At 45.8% G+C, this 21,369-nt stretch overlaps 1 protein-coding gene across 2 annotated transcripts in view; it reads right to left on the reverse strand.

Annotated features, from left to right (window-relative positions):
* The window catches only part of ATP8A2 (ATPase phospholipid transporting 8A2), a 668,324-nt gene that overhangs the window by 164,137 nt on the left and 482,818 nt on the right, over positions 1 to 21,369 (reverse strand). For both annotated transcript variants that reach the window (XM_077809582.1, XM_077809591.1), the window contains 2 exons: positions 3,354 to 3,476; positions 2,109 to 2,187 (listed from right to left, as the gene is read on the reverse strand). In XM_077809582.1, coding sequence (XP_077665708.1) covers positions 2,109 to 2,187; positions 3,354 to 3,476 — 202 coding nt within the window. The remainder of the gene's footprint in view (positions 1 to 2,108; positions 2,188 to 3,353; positions 3,477 to 21,369) is intronic.

Here is a 21,369-nt window from a genome sequence, read left to right on the forward strand (position 1 = left end):
ACAAAAGTTTCTTAATTGTAACCTCTGGACAGATCAACCTAAAACAGAATTTAGAGAGGAGCTGTTTAATTTAACCCAATACTAACACTGGTTGTAATGCATGATAAGATATGAGTAGTCCTATTTCTTGAGTCAGGTAGATAGACTGTAAGGGTTTGTCCTGTCCATGTATACTCCTGAGGGCATTCTGTGCCCAAAAATTAAAAATGTTGTGCACAATATTGCAAAATTCTCCAAAATTTATTGGTCATATAAATGTGGAGGCTCCAGCATGGCATTGGGGAGCACAGGCCACTGGCTACACAGAGGTGGGAGATCACTGTGCAGCTCCCCCCAGGACACAAACTCAGCAGTAAGATTGCACCCAACCCTAACAGTGCAAGGACCGGGCCTGCCCAAAAACACCCCAGGGGCCCTACCCTCAGTGCCTGGTGCAGCAGTGTGGGCAGGCAGTCTCAGCAAGGCAGGATCCAAGTGTGGAGGGGCTTAGCGTGGGGGGATCCAGGTGTGAGTTGAGAGGGCACTGTGCGAGGCAATCTGGGTGCAGGCAGCTCAGTAGGGGATCTGTGGGGGGTGGATCTGGATGCACAGGGGTTTGTTGCGGGGTTCTGGGTGCAATGGTAATGGGACTCTGAAGGGGGGGCCCAGTGAAGGTAGTTGGGGCTCAGTGAGGGTGGGATCTGGGTGTGGGAGGGAGAGAGCTCAGCAGGGGAGTCTGGGTGTGGTATGCTCAGTGGGGGGGTTCCAGTTGCTGGGGGAGTGGAGTTCAGTGGGGTGGGGATCCATGTGCAGCTGGTTGGGGCTCAGTAGGGTGGCAATCTGGGTGTGGTTGGATTGTCGGGGTGGTCCAGGTACAAGGTGAGTGGGGCTCGTCGGGGGAGTTCTGAGTGCGGGGGGCGGGGATAAGGCTCGGTGGGAGGGTCTGGGTATAAGGGGGTCTGGATGCATGTGGTTTGGGTGGATGGGGGAGCAACTCACTGTACAGTAATCCCTCCCCCTGCAGCTGAGGAGCTGATGGGTGCAGGAAGGATGGGGAGGGTGGGAGTTTGCAGAGCTTTCTACAGTGGGGGGAGAAATCTGGGGGTGGGTCTGACATGGCCCTGGATGCTGTGCAGGGGAAGAAGAAGTCCCATCCTCTATTAGCTGAGCCCAGCACAGGGTACGAGCCACCAACCAGGTCTTCTCCAGTCCTGCCCCCTGCCCCACAGTGGTTTACCTCTTTGCTGGCTGCCCTGGGCACAGCAAACATACTGCAGGGGAGGGTCGTGACCACTCTTGTGGCTTCTTTTTGCTTCCCCATCAGAAAGTCATTTTTCTGCAGAGAAGAAAAGAAATCTGCAGGGGACATAAATTCTGCACATGCGCAGTGGTGCAGAATTCCCCCAGGAGTAATGCTATGTACAAACTGGCTGGGTACATGGTGGGATTTCTTGTCTTTCTGTAAAGTACCAGGCAGTTGCCATTGGCAGCTGCAGGATACCAGACTTGAGGATGTCACTGTCTCATTTGATAAGGCAAATTCTGTTTTCCTAATTTTTCTAACTCTGAACCTGATCCAGTTTCCACTTAAGTGAACAGAAGCACTTCCAATTTACTTCAATGGGATTTGGTTGGGACACTCTGGAAATTACCCTGCATTTTGTAGGCAATTTGGGAAGAGTCTATTGTAGAATTTAAATGCCCAACAAATATAAATCAAAAGGTTTCCCTATTGTAAGGATACAAAACTCACTATATGAACACTGTACAAGTATGTGACATGAGGAATGAAAATATTTGAAAAGGAAAGAAAACTGAAGATTTTGTGTGTGTGCCTGAACCCATGTTTTACTTCAGAACGTTCAGAAGACATAAGTGTGTGACTGAAAGAGGCCTACTAAAAATTAGGTATGGAAGTCACTATATGGAAGATATCCATGTCAAATGCAAGAATAGTGGCTTCCAAAGGTCAGCGCTGATAAATGGTCAAGGCTAGAAGCTATAACCGCTCCAACTGTCTATCATCATTAGTTTTCTTAGAACCAATTGTGACCTCCAGCTCTGCAAACACATTGGCACTGGGAAGACTGAATGCTACTTGCTGACATTTGAAATAATGAAGCAGTTACCATGTTCCAGCACTTTCAGTGGAAACCAGAAAAGAATGATGGAGTGGATCAAGGCGTTGATGCAGTGACCCCAGAAAACCTGAGGGAAAACAAACCAAGAAAGTCAGGAGTCCGCCAAAAATCTTGATCTCTCTCTAACTCCCAACAAATGCTTCATTGTGAAGTTTACTGGCAGACTGTAATATTTCTCCTAAGCTGCAATACTTGAAATTTTCTGAAATATATTTCCTCATCCACTTTTTATGTAATTTCTGTGCTACCACCAGACAACTCTGCTTCAATTGAAGGATTTTTTAAATACAGTAGGTCAGATTATATTAGGGCAAACATAGTACCCCCCAAAATCTTCATCAGAATATGAGCAGGTGGATTCACCTTTGCTTAATTGCTCAAATTATCATGATGATAGACAGGGCTATTAATACAATGAAACAGTTACTTTGTGTTCTTTTAATGAAGAAAAGTACTTTTTGTACCCCACAATGTCCCATTTAAAAGTCTTATATTTCTCATATGCCAGAGGTTTGATATTCAGCAATTTTATTCTTTGAAATCTTAGAATCCCTCTGACAAAAGAAACCTAGGACCTTGCTTTGTTTCAAGAGTATATTTAATTACTCATTAAAAAACCCAAAACCTCAAATGGTGAAATTTCTTAGCACAAAGAGATCAGTAAATCAGTGAAACAGAAAGTGTAGGATATTCTCCAAAATATTAAAAGAAAATACAAGAGTAACTTTATCTGCATAATTCTCAAACCTCAGCAATGACAGGAAGAATAAAATCATCCTAACTTAAGAAAAACTTTAAAAAGATACTGAGCAAGGCTGGTAGGTAGGATTATGGCACCATTTCAATATGAAACTCAAAAAACAGGCACAGCTCATCCAGCTTCTCTGAAAGATGCAGACAGGCCATATATTGCAAGGTAGAATAAGCTATGAGTTGCAAAATTCATATTCAGATATGGGCCCTAATCTGAACTTCCCCAAAATGTGGATGGACTTCAGGACTACTATTCTAGTTCAGGCCTCTCTTCTAGTCAGTACTCAGAAACAGCAAATTACTTTCAAAAGAACACAACATTCTAGGAAGCAAGGACAACCCTGATTTCAAGGGAGTAATGCTGGCATAAACCTGAAGTAAAACTGAATGAGGCCTTTAAGATTGAAAAAAAACAGGACTTGAAAATATGCTAGCATTTTTCTCTTAATTTTTTTTAAAAAATAAAAGATTTCCCATTACCCTTGTGTTGAACCCATCCGCATTTTGAGTAATTTTGTAGAGCTGGGGAAATCTAAGCATGCTGTCTTGAGTACATGACCGTTCAAAGATTCCCAGAGTGAAGGGTGGCAATGCTGTGAAAATCTACAAAGAAAACAAACACTAATTAAAAAAACACCTATTAACTTTATAAGTAGGTCCAAGATAACGTTTGAGATCTAGGGTGAAATCCTGGTGCCACTGAAGTCAATGGCAAAACTCCCACCGAGTTCAGTCGGAACTGAACCTCATCCTCAGGGTGTAATTTGACATAATTTTCAGTCAAACCAAAACCTGAAATACAGTGATTCAAAACTCTTATTATTGATTGTATTTAACCTAAGCACAAAAAGAAGTCAGAAAAGATAATTCTTACTCTTGCTGTTAACTAATAAGCTTAAGAGAAACAAGCTGAACATCACTATTTCATGTCATATTATTAGCCAACTAGTCTAGTTACATTAAAATGTATCTAAAGCCTGAAAAAGAAAGGCCGGCATGTACATTATGGAAAAGATTTGAGGTAAGTTGGTTCAAACATAGCTGCAACTGGACCTGTAATAAAGTATTTCATTTGTTTTACGAAAGCAAAGATTATGAAGACATTAGTGCAAGTAAATGTGGAAATCAGACAAAAACTTCTAAAAAATAAAGAACATTCTGGATTTTGTTATTTCTGGCCTTCTGTGGTGTCTAAGCGAGGCATGAACCTTGATAGGAGTATGCCAACTCAGACTGTATCCAGACAAAAAAGAAGTGATATTGGTAGGTCAGAGGAACATCTAGAGAAAGAAACACAGAGACCAGCATTTTGTTTCTATTTCTTTTTTGTTTTCTATTTCTTTTCCAAATATCTCATAAGTAGATCTTTCCTCCATGAGTTTTTGGAGGAAAGATCTACTTATGAGATATTTGGAGTTCAGAACTTTGTCTAATAATTACTGTTCCACATGTATATACTTTTTTATAGCAGCTATAGAAAACGTTTACACTAAATGAAATAAATACAGACATATTATTTGTATTGCATTAAACACCCAAGGGCCCCAGTCAGGATCAGGATCCTGTTTGTGCTACGGAGGGCACAAACCCATAGGATCCACCACAGACATTTGTGTGTGATCTGGGGAAAGTCACTTAGGGTATGTCTACCGTGCAATTAAACATTTGTGGCTGGTCCATGCCAGCTGACTTGGGCTAATGGGGCTCAGGCTACGGGGCTGTTTAATTGCAGTGTAGACATTTTGGCTTGGGCTGGAGCCTGGGCTCTGAGATCCCAGGAGGTGGGAGGGTATCAGAGCCCAGGCTCCAGCCCAAACCACAACATCTACACCACAATTAAACTCTATGATTCTATGATCTAAAACTGTGCATAGGCGCTCAGTGGGGCTTTCAAAAATGCCTAGGTACTTAACTCCCCCTGGGAGTTAGGCACCTACTGGGATTTTTAATTCCCAAATTCCCGATAACGGGAGTTAGGTATCTAGGAGATTTTGAAACTCCACCACTGCATCTATCTGCATCTTTAGGCTCCTAAATACCTTTCCAAATCTAGCCCTTCAGATTTCTGCGCCTCAGTTCTCCAACTCAAAAACAGGACAATTGTATGAGATGATGACTCATCCCTGAACAAGAGCCTGATTAGGCCACATTAGAATGGCCACACTGAGACAGACCAATGGTTCATCTAGCCCAGGATCCTGTCTTCCAACAGAGGCCAGTGCAAAGTGCTTCAGAGGGCGTGAGCAGAACAAGGTAATTTAACATTTGTTGTCCAGTCCCAGTTTCTGGCAGTCAGAGATTTGAGTCCCTGACCCTCTTGACTAATAGTTACTAATGAACCTATCTTCCATCTAATTCTTTTCTGAGCCCAGTTATACTCTTGGCCTTCACAATGCCCCCTGGCAACAACTTCCACCAGCTGAATGTGCGTTGTGTGAAGAAGTACTTCCTTATGTTTGTTTTAAACCTGCTGCCTACTAATTTCATTGGGTGACCCCTGGTTCTTGTGTTATGTGGAGGGATAAATAATTCCTTACTCACTTTCTCCATACCATTCATGATTTTATAGGCTTCCATCATCTCCCCCAAGTCATTCCTTCAGCCAATCCACAAGCCAGGGGCTGGTCTGGTGATTCTCACGGCAGATATATAAGCCTCATGGGAGAAACAGCAGCTCAGTCTACCCAACATCACTTCATGGCTTGGAACTGTCCCCTCCTGAAAGTGAGGACTGACTCCACATGCCTTAGCCTACTCCAGCCCTGCCCTTGCTCCAAGCGCTACTTTTGCTTTGTTCTTAATCTGCTCTTGACTCCTGAGTCTGGCTCTGACCTATGGTTCCAATTCCTGGCCCAGCTGACACTGCACCGACCACTAGGCCAGACTGCCTCTGCTCCAGCCACTAGGCCTGACCCTCCACATCTCAGTTTCTGAGTTTGGGCAGACTGTGCTATCAGGAACCAGTGGCCAAGATGGTTCTTCTATGCCTGCAAGTGCCCCTTTACAGTCAAAATGAAATCTCCAGGCACTCCTGCCATTGAGATGGCAGAGCTAGTTCAAACCACCAGAACCAAGTGGCCCAGCTATAATGGGAAAATGCCTTCCTACACTCACATGTCCCTGCAGTCCTGGGCCCCTCTGCACCATTACCCACAATAGCCCAAGACCTAGGTCTGAAGATCCTACTAGCTGAGAGATCTGAATTCTGCTGGAACTTTCAGGAGTTTCTCAATCAATGTCACCTATTGTTCCTGTTGCATCCAGTGATGTACCTGAATGACGAAACCAAATGACCAACTGTGCTGGTGAGGAGGATGAAAGTCTTGGGGAAGGAAAACATCAAGCTGGAGCAGAGGAAAGAAATTCCATAATTGGAACCTTCCTTCCAGATGATGTCACAGTATCCTATCACACTGATGATACCTCTCTGGGGGAGTGGACCTCTGTTGTTAGTAAGAGACAGGTAATAGTAATGGGGGATTCGATTATTAAACATGTAGATAGTTAGTTTCTGATGACTGGAAGATCTGCATGGTGAATTGCCTGCAGGGTGTGAAGGTTGAAGACCTCTCAAGACACCAAGATAGACTTATATGCAGTGCTGGGGAGGAACCAGTGATCATGGTATATGTAGGTTCCAGTAACATAGGGAAAGGTAGGATAGGAGTCCTGGAGGTCATATGTAGGCTGCTAGGTAAGAAACTCAAGTCCAGGATGGACTCCACCTAAACCAAAATGGAACCAGATTGCTGACGTGTAAAATTAAAAAGATCATAGAGGAATTTTTCAACTAAGGACTGAGATAAAGCTGACAGGTGCAGAGGAACATACAGTTCAGACAGCTACATCCCTTAGGGGACGATTTATTAAAGGGGATACTCTATATCTTGGTAAAGAAGAGATGACAGAGGTTGATAAAGTACAGGTAGGAACTGAAGAGAAACAGTCAAACAAAAAAGAGTCCCATTCAATTACATCATACAAAGGCAGACAACTAAATACTGACGAATTTCATAAGTGCTTGTCTACAAACACAAGAAGTCTAAATAGTAAGATGGGTGAACTTGAGTGCCTGGTATTAAGAGGATAATATCATTTTAGAGGTTCAAACTATACATATGCACACACACATATTTGACCAAAAAAAGTAAGATGACTAAAAAAATGCCACCTTGACTAAGCAGAATAAAAGAGGTGGTTAGAAACAAAAAGACATCTTTTGAAGTTAAATCCTAGTGAGGAAAATAGAAAGGAACAAACTCTGGCGAGTCAAGTGTAAAAGTATAATTAGGCAGGCCAAAAAAGAATTTGAAAAGCAACTAGCAAAAGACACTAAAACTAACAGTAACATTTTTTTAATTACATCAGAAGCAGGAAGCCTGCCAAACATTCAGTGTGGCCACTGGATGACCGAGGTGCTAGGGGAGCACTCAGGGAAGACAAGGCTATTATGGAGAGGCTAAATTCATTCTTGGAACTCTCCCCTGTCTGATAGAATCATAGGATATCAGGGTTGGAAGGTGTCATAAATATAAAGGGAAGGGTAAACCCCTTTGAAATCCCTCCTGGCCAGGGGAAAGCTCATCTCACCTGTAAAGGGTTAAGAAGCTAAAGGTAACCTCGCTGGCACCTGACCAAAATGACCAATGAGGAGACAAGATACTTTCAAAAGCTGGGAGGAGGGAGAGAAACAAAGGGTCTGTGTGTCTGTTTATATGCTGGTTTCTGTCGGGGATAGACCAGGAATGGAGTCTTAGAACTTTTAGTAAGTAATCTAGCTAGGTATGTGTTAGATTATGATTTCTTTAAATGGCTGAGAAAAGAATTGTGCTGAATAAAATAACTATTTCTGTCTGTGTATCTTTTTTGTAACTTAAGGTTTTGCCTAGAGGGGTTCTCTATGTTTTTGAATCTAATTACCCTGTAAGATATCTACCATCCTGACTTTACAGGGGGGATTTCTTCATTTCTATTTACTTCTATTTTTATTAAAAGTCTTCTTGTAAGAAACTGAATGCTTTTTCATTGTTCTCAGATCCAAGGGTTTGGGTCTGTGGTCACCTATGCAAATACGTGAGGCTTTTTATCCAACATTTCCCAGGAAAGGGGGGGTGCAAGTGTTGGGAGGATTGTTCATTGTTCTTAAGATCCAAGAGTCTGGGTCTGTAGTCACCTAGGCAAATTGGTGAGGCTTTTTACCAAACCTTGTCCAGGAAGTGGGGTGCAAGGTTTTGGGAAGTATTTTGGGGGGAAGGACGTGTCCAAACAGCTCTTCCCCAGTAACCAGTATTAGTTTGGTGGTGGTAGCGGCCAGTCCAAGGACAACGGGTGGAATATTTTGTACCTTGGGGAAGTTTTGACCTAAGCTGGTAAAGATAAGCTTAGGAGGTTTTTCATGCAGGTCCCCACATCTGTACCCTAGAGTTCAGAGTGGGGGAGGAACCTTGACATGGTGGCATAGTGGTGGGATTAACCTGAAATCATTTTGAGATCCAGTTGAGATTTTTTGAACTAGAAATACAGATTTTAAAAAGGAAATTTTTTTTCCCCCCTTTGGAAAGGAAGTCCAGAAAGCAGCTGAAACTGAAAGCAGCTTGTTTTTTCTCTGCTTTGTGGCCAAGCAGAGACAAAAGGGGATTATCTTTGTGAATTGCAGGTTTTCTTTGCCTGGAGGCAGGGTACTTAACTCCTGCAGGGAAATTCACAGTCTTCCAACCCAGAGTTTTTTTTTTTTCTTTTCTTCCTAAAAGTAAATAGGGGGTGTGTGTTCTACCCATTTGCTTTTTCTTTGGGCTGGGTAAGCAGGTTTCCAAGTAGTTGGAGGTTTTTTGCTTTAATTTGGGCCCAGAGCAGAGACAAGGGAATTGTCTTTTTCTGTAGGCTGACAATCACTATCAGAGAATAGTTATTCTATTCCAGCACAGCAAAATTTTACAGCCAAGTTTTGTTTGTTTATTTTTAAACCTCGGGTGTAAAGTTAGTTAAAAACAGAGAGGTTAGAATGACCAAATCCACAGCTCGACTACAGCTGGAATTAGCCAAATTTCAGGCTGAGGAAAAACAAAGGGATCATGAAAGACAGATAGAACTCATGCGGCTGAAGAAGGAGGAGAAGGAAGAAGAGAGGAAGCATGTGGAGGAGGCGGAGAGGATAAAGGCCCAGAAGAATATACCGACAAACCCTAGCAATCCTTCTCCAGGTACCACTTCCCATCCCAGAAAGTTCCCCACCTACAAGGCAGGTGATGATACTGAGGCTTTCTTAGAAAACTTCGAAAGGGCCTGCCTTGGGTACAACATCTCTACTGACCAATACATGGTAGAGCTGAGGCCGCAGCTCAGTGGACCCTTAGCTGAGGTGGCAGCTGAAATGCCTAAAGAACACATGAACAAGTATGAACTGTTTAAATCCAAGGCGAGAGTCAGAATGGGGATAACACCCGAGCAGTCTCGTCGGAGGTTCAGAGCCCTAAGGTGGAAACCAGACATGTCATTTACCCGACATGCCTACCACATTGTGAAACATTGGGATGCCTGGATATCAGGAGCAAGTGTTGAATCTCCAGAAAATTTGCCCTTCCTAATGCAAATGGAACAATTCTTAGAGGGTGTTCCTGAGGAAATAGAAAGATACATCCTAGATGGCAAACCCAAAACTGTAATTGAGGTGGGAGAGATTGGAGCCAGATGGGTGGAGGTGGCAGAGAAGAAGAAAACTGGTTGCAGTTGGAGCAGAGACCAGAAGGGACCACCCCAGACCACACCCTATTACCGGGGGCCGCCGAAGGCCCCACCTACCTCCCAAAGAACCCTCCAGACCCCTTATCGTCCCGCCACCCCGTTCTCCAGCAACCCTCCTCGCCCCAGTGACCCGTCAGCGGGACGATGTTTTAAATGTAACGAGCTGGGGCATGTAAAGGCCAACTGCCCCAAGAACCCCAACAGATTACAGTTCATTGCACCGGAATCACACCAGAGGTCCACAGGCCCAGATACCTCCCAGATACCCTTGGAGCGGAGGGAAACTGTGAGTGTGGGCAGGAAGAAGGTCACCGCGTGGAGGGACACCGGAGCACAAGTGTCAGCTATCCATGCTTCCTTAGTGGACCCCAATTTAATCAACCCAGAGATCCAAGTGACGATTCAACCCTTCAAGTCCAACTCTTTCAATTTGCCTACAGCCAAGTTGCCTGTCCAGTACAAGGGCTGGTCAGGAATGTGGACTTTTGCAGTCTATGATGATTATCCCATCCCCATGCTGTTGGGGGAAGACTTGGCCAATCATGCGAAGCGGGCCAAGAGGGTGGGAACAGTCACCCGCAGCCAGGCTAAACAAGCCGTGAGGCCTAGCTCTGTTCCGGAAACTTCTATCAGGGCCCGGTCAGAGGTGATGGACCCGGACCCCAGGCCAATGTCTGCAACAGCAGTAGTGGATCCAGTCCCAGAGACCCAGACGGAACCAGTCCCAGAACCGGAACCAGCCAAACAACCAACACCAGACCCCGTGTCAGCACTGAATCCAGTACTTGCAACCTCAACACCAGAGGGCCCCACCGAACCTGAACTGGCAGCAGCCGATAACCCTACACAAGAGGCTCAGCCGGAGCCTGAATCCCAACATAGTGCACCAGCGGAGAGCGGTTCACAGTCAACAGAAACAGCTCCATCCCCTATATCGCTTCCAGAGGGACCAAGCCTAGGTCCACAATCCAATGAGGGACTGATGTCTCCAGCATCAAGGGAACAGTTCCAGACCGAACAGGAAGCAGATGAAAGCCTCCAGAGAGCTTGGACGGCGGCACGGAGCAACCCACCGCCTCTCAGCTCTTCTAATCGATCCAGGTTTGTTGTAGAAAGAGGACTTTTATACAAGGAAACTCCTTCTGGGGGACACCAGGAAGACTGGCATCCTCAGAGACAGTTGGTAGTCCCAACTAAATACCGGGCCAAGCTCTTGAGCTTAGCCCACGATCACCCTAGTGGCCATGCTGGGGTGAACAGGACCAAAGACCGTTTGGGGGGGTCATTCCACTGGGAGGGAATGGGCAAGGATGTTTCTATCTATGTCCAGTCTTGTGAGGTGTGCCAAAGAGTGGGAAAACCCCAAGACCAGGTCAAAGCCCCTCTCCAGCCACTCCCCATCATTGAAGTTCCATTTCAGCGAGTAGCTGTGGATATTCTGGGTCCTTTTCCGAAAAAGACACCCAGAGGAAAGCAGTACATACTGACTTTCATGGATTTTGCCACCCGATGGCCGGAAGCAGTAGCTCTAAGCAACACCAGGGCTAAAAGTGTGTGCCAGGCACTAGCAGACATTTTTGCCAGGGTAGGTTGGCCCTCCGACATCCTCACAGATGCAGGGACTAATTTCCTGGCAGGAACTATGAAAAACCTTTGGGAAGCTCATGGGGTAAATCACTTGGTTGCCACTCCTTACCACCATCAAACAAATGGCATGGTGGAGAAGTTTAATGGAACTTTGGGAGCCATGATACGTAAATTCGTAAATGAGCACTCCAATGATTGGGACCTAGTGTTGCAGCAGTTGCTCTTTGCCTACAGAGCTGTACCACATCCCAGTTTAGGGTTTTCCCCATTTGAACTTGTATATGGCCGTGAGGTTAAGGGGCCATTGCAGTTGGTGAAGCAGCAATGGGAGGGATTTACACCTTCTCCAGGAACTAACATTCTGGACTTTGTAACCAACCTACAAAACACCCTCCGAACCTCTTTAGCCCTTGCTAGAGAAAACTTACAGGATGCTCAAAAAGAGCAAAAAGCCTGGTATGATAAACATGCCAGAGAGCGTTCCTTCAAAGTAGGAGACCAGGTCATGGTCTTAAAGGCGCTCCAGGCCCATAAAATGGAAGCATCATGGGAAGGGCCATTCACGGTCCAGGAGCGCCTGGGAGCTGTTAATTATATCATAGCATTCCCCACCTCCAACCGAAAGCCTAAGGTATACCATATTAATTCTCTAAAGCCCTTTTATTCCAGAGAATTAAAGGTTTGTCAGTTTACAGCCCACGGAGGAGACGATGCTGAGTGGCCCGAAGGTGTCTACTACGAAGGGAAATGTGGTGGTGGTGTGGAAGAGGTGAACCTCTCCATGACCCTTGGGCGTATGCAGCGACAGCAGATCCAGGAGCTGTGCACTAGCTACGCGCCAACGTTCTCAGCCACCTCAGGCCTGACTGAATGGGCATACCACTCCATTGACACAGGTAATGCTCACCCAATTAGGGTCCAACCTTACCGGGTGTCTCCTCAAGCTAAAACTGCTATAGAACGGGAGATCCAGGATATGTTACAGATGGGTGTAATCCGCCCCTCTGAAAGTGCATGGGCATCTTCAGTGGTTCTAGTTCCCAAACCAGATGGGGAAATACGTTTTTGCGTGGACTACCGTAAACTAAATGCTGTAACTCGCCCAGACAACTATCCAATGCCACGCACAGATGAACTATTAGAGAAACTGGGACGGGCCCAGCTCATCTCTACCTTGGACTTAACCAAGGGGTACTGGCAGGTACCGCTAGATGAATCTGCCAAGGAAAGGTCAGCCTTCACCACACATCTCGGGCTGTATGAATTTAATGTACTCCCTTTTGGGTTGCGAAATGCACCCGCCACTTTCCAAAGACTTGTAGATGGTCTCTTAGTGGGATTAGGAGAATATGCAGTCGCCTACCTTGACGATGTGGCCATATTTTCGGATTCCTGGGCAGACCACCTGGAACATCTACACAAAGTCCTTGAGCGCATAAGGGAGGCAGGACTAACTGTTAAGGCTAAGAAGTGTCAAATAGGCCTAAACAGAGTGACTTACCTTGGACACCAAGTGGGTCAAGGAACTATCAGCCCCCTACAGGCCAAAGTGGATGCTATCCAAAAGTGGCCTGTCCCAAAGTCAAAGAAACAGGTTCAATCCTTCTTAGGCTTGGCCGGTTATTACAGACGATTTGTACCGCACTACAGCCAAATCGCCGCCCCACTGACAGACCTAACCAAAAAGAAACAGCCAAATGCTGTTCAGTGGACCGAAAAGTGTCAGAAGGCCTTTAACAAGCTTAAAGCGACACTCATGTCTGACCCTGTACTAAGGGCCCCAGACTTTGACAAACCGTTCCTAGTAACCACAGATGCGTCCGAGCGTGGTGTGGGAGCAGTTTTAATGCAGAAAGGACCTAATCAACAATTCCACCCTGTAGTGTTTCTCAGCAAAAAATTGTCTGAGAGGGAAAGCAACTGGTCAGTCACTGAAAAAGAATGTTACGCCATTGTCTACGCTCTGGAAAAGCTACGCCCATATGTTTGGGGACGGCGTTTCCACCTGCAAACCGACCATGCTGCACTGAAGTGGCTTCACACCGTCAAGGAAACTAACAAAAAACTTCTTTGGTGGAGTTTAGCTCTCCAAGATTTTGATTTCGACATCCAACACATCTCAGGAGCTTCTAACAAAGTGGCTGATGCACTCTCCCATGAAAGTTTCCCAGAAACAACTGGTTAAAATCGTCCTTGAGATGTGGAAAATATTGTTTGTCTTTATGTACTTGGTAGTATATTTAGAGATGCATGTGTCTTATTAACTCTGTTTTTCCTAGAGCTCCAGGAAGAAATCCCAGCCAGTGTTTCACCCTAGCTGAGATTTGGGGGGTGCGTCATAAATATAAAGGGAAGGGTAAACCCCTTTGAAATCCCTCCTGGCCAGGGGAAAGCTCATCTCACCTGTAAAGGGTTAAGAAGCTAAAGGTAACCTCGCTGGCACCTGACCAAAATGACCAATGAGGAGACAAGATACTTTCAAAAGCTGGGAGGAGGGAGAGAAACAAAGGGTCTGTGTGTCTGTTTATATGCTGGTTTCTGTCGGGGATAGACCAGGAATGGAGTCTTAGAACTTTTAGTAAGTAATCTAGCTAGGTATGTGTTAGATTATGATTTCTTTAAATGGCTGAGAAAAGAATTGTGCTGAATAAAATAACTATTTCTGTCTGTGTATCTTTTTTGTAACTTAAGGTTTTGCCTAGAGGGGTTCTCTATGTTTTTGAATCTAATTACCCTGTAAGATATCTACCATCCTGACTTTACGGGGGGGATTTCTTCATTTCTATTTACTTCTATTTTTATTAAAAGTCTTCTTGTAAGAAACTGAATGCTTTTTCATTGTTCTCAGATCCAAGGGTTTGGGTCTGTGGTCACCTATGCAAATAGGTGAGGCTTTTTATCCAACATTTCCCAGGAAAGGGGGGGGTGCAAGTGTTGGGAGGATTGTTCATTGTTCTTAAGATCCAAGGGTCTGGGTCTGTAGTCACCTAGGCAAATTGGTGAGGCTTTTTACCAAACCTTGTCCAGGAAGTGGGGTGCAAGGTTTTGGGAAGTATTTTGGGGGGAAGGACGCGTCCAAACAGCTCTTCCCCAGTAACCAGTATTAGTTTGGTGGTGGTAGCGGCCAGTCCAAGGACAACGGGTGGAATATTTTGTACCTTGGGGAAGTTTTGACCTAAGCTGGTAAAGATAAGCTTAGGAGGTTTTTCATGCAGGTCCCCACATCTGTACCCTAGAATTCAGAGTGGGGGAGGAACCTTGACAGAAGGGACCTCAGGAGGTCATCTAGTCCAACCCCCTCCTCAAAGCAGGACCGATCCCCAGTTAAATCATCCCAGCCAGGGCTTTGTCAAGCCTGACCTTAAAAACTTCTAAGGAAGGAGATTCCACCACCTCCCTAGGTAATGCATTCCAGTGTTTCATCACCCTCCTAGTGAAAAAGTTTTTCCTGATATCCAACCTAAATCTCCCCCACTGCAACTTGAAACCATTACTCCTTGTCCTGTCATCCGCTACCACTGAGAACAGTCTAAATCCATCCTCTTTGGAACCACATTTCAGGTAGTTGAAGCAGCTATCAAATCCCCCCCTCATTCTTCTCTTCTGCAGACTAAACAATCCCAGTTCCCTCAGCCTCTCCTCATAAGTCATGTGTTCCAGGCCCCTAATCATTTTTGTTGCCCTCCGCTGGACTCTCCAATTTTTCCACATCCTTCTTGTAGTGTGGGGCCCAAAACTGGACACAGTATTCCAGATGAGGCCTCACCAAAGTCGAATAGAGGGGAAGGATCACGTCCCTCGATCTGCTGGCAATGCCCCTACCTTTACATCCCAAAATGCCATTGGCCTTCTTGGCAACAAGGGCACACTGACTCATATCTAGCTTCTCGTCCACTGCAACCCCTAGGTCCTTTTCTGCAGAACCGCTGCCTAGCCATTCAGTCCCTAGTCTGTAGCGGTGCATTGGATTCTTCTGTCCTAAGTGCAGGACTCTGCACTTGTCCTTGTTGAAGCTCATCAGATTTCTTTTGGCCCAATCCTCCAATTTGCCTAGGTCCCTCTGTATCCTATCCCTACCCTCCAGCGGATCTACCACTCCTCCCAGTTTAGTGTCATCTGCAAACTTGCTGAGGGTGCAATCCACACCCTCCTCCAGATCATTAGTGAAGATATTGAACAAAATGGGCCTCAGGACTGACCCTTGGGGCACTCTGCTTGATACCGGCTGCCAACTAGAAATGGAGCCATTGATCACTACCCATTGAGCCTGACAATCTAGCCAACTTTCTACCCACCTTATAGTGCATTCATCCAGCTCATACTTCTTTAACTTGCTGGCAAGAATACGTCCACTGCTTTCCCTTCATCCACAGAACCAATTATCTCGTCATAGAAGGCAATTAGATTAGTCAGGCATGACTTGCCTTTGGTGAATCCATGCTGACTGTTCCTGATCACTTTCCTCTCCTCTAAGTGTTTCAGAATTGACTCCTTGAGGACCTGCTCCGTGATTTTTCCAGGGACTGAGGTGAGGCTGACTGGCCTGTAGTTCCCAGGATCCTCCTTCTTCCCTTTTTTAAAGATGAGCACTACATTAGCCTTTTTCCAGTCGTCCAGGACTTCCCCGGATCGCCATGAGTTTTCAAAAATAATGGACAATGGCTCCGCAATCACATCCGCCAACTCCTTTAGCACTCTCGGATGCAACGCATCCGGCCCCATGGACTTGTGCACGTCCAGCTTTTCTAAATAGTCCTGAACCACTTCTTTCTCCACAGAGGGCTGGTCACCTCCTCCCCATGCTGTGCTGCCCAGTGCAGTAGTCTGGGAGCTGACCTTGTTCGTGAAGACGGAGGCAAAGAAAGTATTGAGTACATTACCTTTTTCCACATCCTCTGTCACTAGGTTGCCTCCCTCCTTCAGTAAGGGGCCCACACTTTCCTTGACTTTCTTCTCGTTGCCAACATACCTGAAGAAACCCTTCTTGTTACTCCTAACATCTCTTGCTAGCTGCAACTCCAGATGTGATTTGGCCTTCCTGATTTCACTCCTACATGCCTGAGCAATATTTTTATACTCATCCCGGGTCATTTGTCCAATCTTCCACTTCTTGTAAGCTACTTTTTCGTGTTTAAGATCGGCAAGGATTTCACTGTTAAGCCAAGCTGGTCGCCTGCCATATTTACTATTCTTTCTACACATCGGGATGGTTTGTCCCTGTAACCTCAACAAGGATTCTTTAAAATAAAGCCAGCTCTCCTGGACTCCTTTCCCCCTCATGTTATTCTCCCAGGGGATCTTGCCCATCAGTTCCCTGAGGGAGTCAAAGTCTGCTTTTCTGAAGTCCAGGGTCCGTATTCTGCTGCTTTCCTTTCTTCCTTGTGTCAGGTTCCTGAACTCGACCATCTCATGGTCACTGCCTCCCAGATTCCCATCCACTTTTGCTTCCCCTACTAATTCTTCCCGGTTTGTGAGCAGCAGGTCAAGAAGAGCTCTGCCTCTAGTTGGGTCCTCCAGCACTTGCACCAGGAAATTGTCCCCTACAGTTTCCAAAAACTTCTTGGATTGTCTGTACACCGCTGTATTGCTCTCCCAGCAGATATCAGAGTGATTGAAGTCTCCCATGAGAACCAGGGCCAGCGATCTAGTAGCTTCTGCGAGTTGCCGAAAGAAAGCCTCGTCCACCTCATCCCCCTGGTCCAATAGTCTATAGCAGACTCCCAGCACGACATCACCCTTGGTGCTCACACTTCTGAACTTAATCCAGAGACTCTCAGGTTTTTCTGCAGTTTCATACCGGAGCTCTGAGCAGTCATACTGCTCTTACATACAGTGCAACTCCTCCACCTTTTCTGCCCTGCCTGTCCTTCCTGAACAGCTTATATCCGTCCATGACAGTACTCCAGTCATGTGAGTTATCCCACCAAGTCTCTGTTATTCCAATCAAATCCTAATTCCTTGACTTTGCCAGGACTTCCAGTTCTCCCTGCTTGTTTCCCAGGCTTTGTGCATTTATGTATAGGCACTTGAGATAACCCGCTGATCGCCCCTCTTCCTCAGTATGAGGCAGGAGCCCTCCCCTCTCACACACTCCTTCTCGTGCTTCCTCCTGGTATCTCACTTCCCCACTTACCTCAGGGCTTTGGTCTCCTTCCCCCAGTGAACCTAGTTTAAAGCCCTCCTCACTAGGTTAGCCAGCCTGCTCGTGAAGATGCTCTTCCCTCTCTTCGTTAGGTGGAGCCCGTCTCTGCCTAGCACTCCTCCTTCTTGGAACACCATCTCATGGTCAAAGAATCCAAAGCCTTCTCTCCGACACCACCTGTGTAGCCATTCGTTGACTTCCACGATTCGACGGTCTCTACCCAGGCCTTTTCCTTCCATGGGGAGGATGGACGAGAACACCACTTGCACCTCAAACTCCTTTATCCTTCTTCCCAGAGCCAAGGTCATTCTTGGCAGTATCATTGGTGCCCACGTGGAAAAGCAGGAAGGGGTAGCGATCCGAGGGCTTGATGAGTCTCGGCAGTCTCTCCGTCACATTGCGAATCTTAGCTCCTGGGAAGCAGCAGACTTCTCTGTTTTCCCTGTCAGGGCGGCAGATAGATGACTCAGTCCCCCTGAGGAGAGAGTCCCCGACCACCACCACCCGCCTCCTTCTCTTGGGAGTGGTGGTCGTGGAACCCCCAACCCTAGGATAGTGCATCTCATGCCTTCCAACTGGCGGAGTCTCCTTCTGCTCCCTTCCCTCAGACGTATCATCTGGTCCACTCTCCGCATTGGTACCTGTGGAGAGAACATGAAAACGGTTACTTACCTGTATCCGCGTTGCTGGTACATGGACGTTCCCCTTTCTTCTTCTGGAGGTCACATGATGCCAAATTTCTTCACCGGCCTCCTGTCCCCGCTGTGCAGCCTGCTCTGAATCTTCAGAACCTTGTGCCTGTAGAAGCATATCCTGACGTCTGTCCAGGAAATCTTCAGTTTCTCTTATGCAAACTCCATCCACAAGCCTTACCTTGCTCCAGCCCTGCTCTTGCTCCAGTCTCGCACCCAACCCTACTCTTGCTTTGTTCCGAACCTGCTCCTGGGTCCAGGTCTGACCTCAGGTTTTGGATCCTGGCCCAGATGCCACAACACCAAGCACTACACCAGACTGCCACGGCTTCTACTGCTAGGTCCAACCCTCCACATGCCATTTTTGACAAATAGTACCTCACCAAGGTGTTGTGAGGAAAAATACATTCAAGATTGTGAAATGCTTGTACACTATGGTGCTGGGGAAGCATATAAATAGATAGATTAGATATGATCTCTTATGCACCAAAGGGTTTACAATCTAAATAAAGGCAATACTCAGGTGAGTGGAGGCAGGAATCAGGGAGGGAGCATGAACATAACATTAACATGGTCACTGTGGCAAAATACCTTGTTTGCCTCAGTAGGCTCAGTCCTTTTTAGCCTTGGAGACTCAGGTTTGGGGCAAGGCAAATCCTTCTAGGTGACACAGGGTCCTGCTACTCCTCTCCACAGTCAGTCCCTTGTGCATGTTTTCCTTCCCTTCTGGCGAGTGAGTGCAGCCTCCCTACTGGGAGGGTCTGGTGTCTTGCTGCAAACAACCTACTGGCAGCTTCCCTGCTCCCCTCACTCTCCCCCTCCTACCACCCAGGGGAGGGTTTAAAAAGGTCCCAAGTAGCTGGAGTCAGCTGAACCTAATTGATTCCCTAGCAACCCCTTTTCCAGCTGAACCTTATTGCCCCATGGTTCTCTCTCCTCAGTGGATAGGGAGGGGCCTTTTAACCCTCTGGGACTAATTACTACCCCCCCCCCCCGTTTGTATCTGTTTGTCCTGGGTTTACCACATCACACAGTTCCCCAGGTTAATAATGTGCATTGCCTGATTCTTCTGAAGCGTTTAAAGTATTGGGGTTTTTAAATTATCACTTCTAAAAATTACCTATTAAGCCACAGCCCCTTGTGCAGCTCCCTAAATATTTGCTTTCACCACCACTCTGGCTGAAAAAGGTGACCCAGATTTTGCCTACTGTTTAATTTATTTATTTTGAAGGGCTTTACACAGTCTATCCCAACCACTCCTCTATCTAGCATTATTAGCGCCTTTTAAAAACTACAAACTCTCCCTACTCTCCTTAGGACAACAGACCTCCTCTCTTTACATTTTCATTTTTTTTATTTCAATTTCTATAAATCATTAAAAAAACCCTAAAGCTGTAGGCACCTTTAACATACCATAGAAAAATCAAATACATTTGACGACATGTGGGGGGCTCAGAGACCACTAAGACCTCAAGGGTTATCCCACTCTCCCTGATGCATCCAGGGGCAGGAATGGCTCCATGCAGCAGTAAACTATAAGAAGTGAGAAAATCCTATTCTCTTGCTCAGTTAACTACCTACCCCCTAACCCACACCTCCCACACCCAACAGCCAATCTCCCAACACCACGAAACAGCTCAGAGGCCAGAATTGCTGACATTATAGGGTTCCTGATACTGCTGGGAGGAGGGGTTTCTGGGGGGCATGTGCCCCTAAAGTTTTCACCCACCCCCAACACCTTGTGCTATTGACAGCAGTGGCTGTGGGCACTGCTGCCAGGCCTCTCCTTTTTGAAGGATGCTGTGGTCTTCTCAAAGGAGCACTCAGCTCCAGAACTACTGTGGAGGTCTCAACCCCACACTGGGCTCCTGCGAAGGGAGAGGGATTGCTAGGGCCATGTACCTTCAGATCCTGGCCTGTGTCAGAGGGGAGGAAAGGAAAAGGGAGACTCTGACACACCTTGGGCAAGTCACTTTGGGTTTAATTCTGGCAAACCTTAATCACAATAAAAAGCACTCAGACATGTGAATAATTCCATTGAAGTCAAAAGGATTACTCCCATGAGTAACGGCTATTCAATGTGGATAAGTGTTGCAGAATTGGGCCCTTAATCTCTCTTTGCCTCAGCCTTCTCCTCTGTACCGTCGTGACAATCATACCTACTTTACAGTGGTCCTTGAAGGCTTAATTCATTTGCTAAGTGTGTTGAGAATCTTGGATGTAGCCTAAAACTATACTCTCCCTCCCTCATCTTCACCCATCGTCTAAACTGACAGTTTCATGCTGGGAAATTAATTTCTAATCCAATTTTCTACAGTTCAGCTAACAATCTCTGATTAGACGCAGTTTTATTTATTATCTTTACAAAATCTTTTGCTTGCATGCTGGATTGTGATTCCTGCCAGCAATGCATACTATGTCTGGAGGGTGCAGGTGACGATTCAGCTCCACACAGGGCTGGATATTAGTGGGGATCAGTAATTGCAAGCACATTTTCTACATGAATGATATAATCTTTTAAATTAGTCATAAAGCAACAGGCCAGGTGGCTTCAATGGCAGCACTCTCATACGGGATATGAGAGCCAAAACTAAGGCCACTAGTCTAATGCGCTCCATGAAGATTCCATGCTATAGGATGGATTTAAGGTGTCTCGGGATTTTTGGTATTTCCCAAGGTTTCTGCAGTATTTACGTTTTCATTTTAAAAAAAGATCTTTTAGCTCATCTGGTTATGAAGGTAACCTTCCAAGGCGAATCTATGCAAGGCCAGAATTCTGGTTCTTCCAACCGTACCCACACTAAGTAACATTGTGATGGGTCTACTTATATAGGTGCTGGAACTAGGGGCGCTTGGGGTGCTGCTGCACCTCCTGGCTTGAAGTGATTTCCATTATATCCAGGGTTTACAGTTTGGTGTCATGGCTCTCAGCACCCCCACTATACACATTGTTCCAGCAGCACCCCTGACTACTTATGAAGAAGTAAAGGATTATTCAGTGTTGGTGAAAGTAGCAGAATAGGGCCACACAGTGATATCCTAACGCCTAATCCCTTTGAGTTATTGAGTGCCTCCAGAACTCTGCAGGATTCGGTCTTTAGTGACTCTGGACTATATAGACATAATGAAACAATAGCTTTAGGATTAGACTGAACTGCCATTCATCTGAAGAAAACTAATCAAAATGTTAATTCTGAGACCTAATAACAGTAATTAAAGACAACATGGTTTACTATTTCTTCATTGCTTTCAGCAGCAGTAGCCAGTTAAAGTGCTTTAATTCAAGGTAGCTAGATTCATCTGGAAAGAAACCATGTTAAAAGATTTATAGATG

The sequence above is a fragment of the Eretmochelys imbricata genome, chromosome 1 (genome assembly GCF_965152235.1).
Source record: "Eretmochelys imbricata isolate rEreImb1 chromosome 1, rEreImb1.hap1, whole genome shotgun sequence".
Taxonomy (NCBI): domain Eukaryota; kingdom Metazoa; phylum Chordata; order Testudines; family Cheloniidae; genus Eretmochelys; species Eretmochelys imbricata.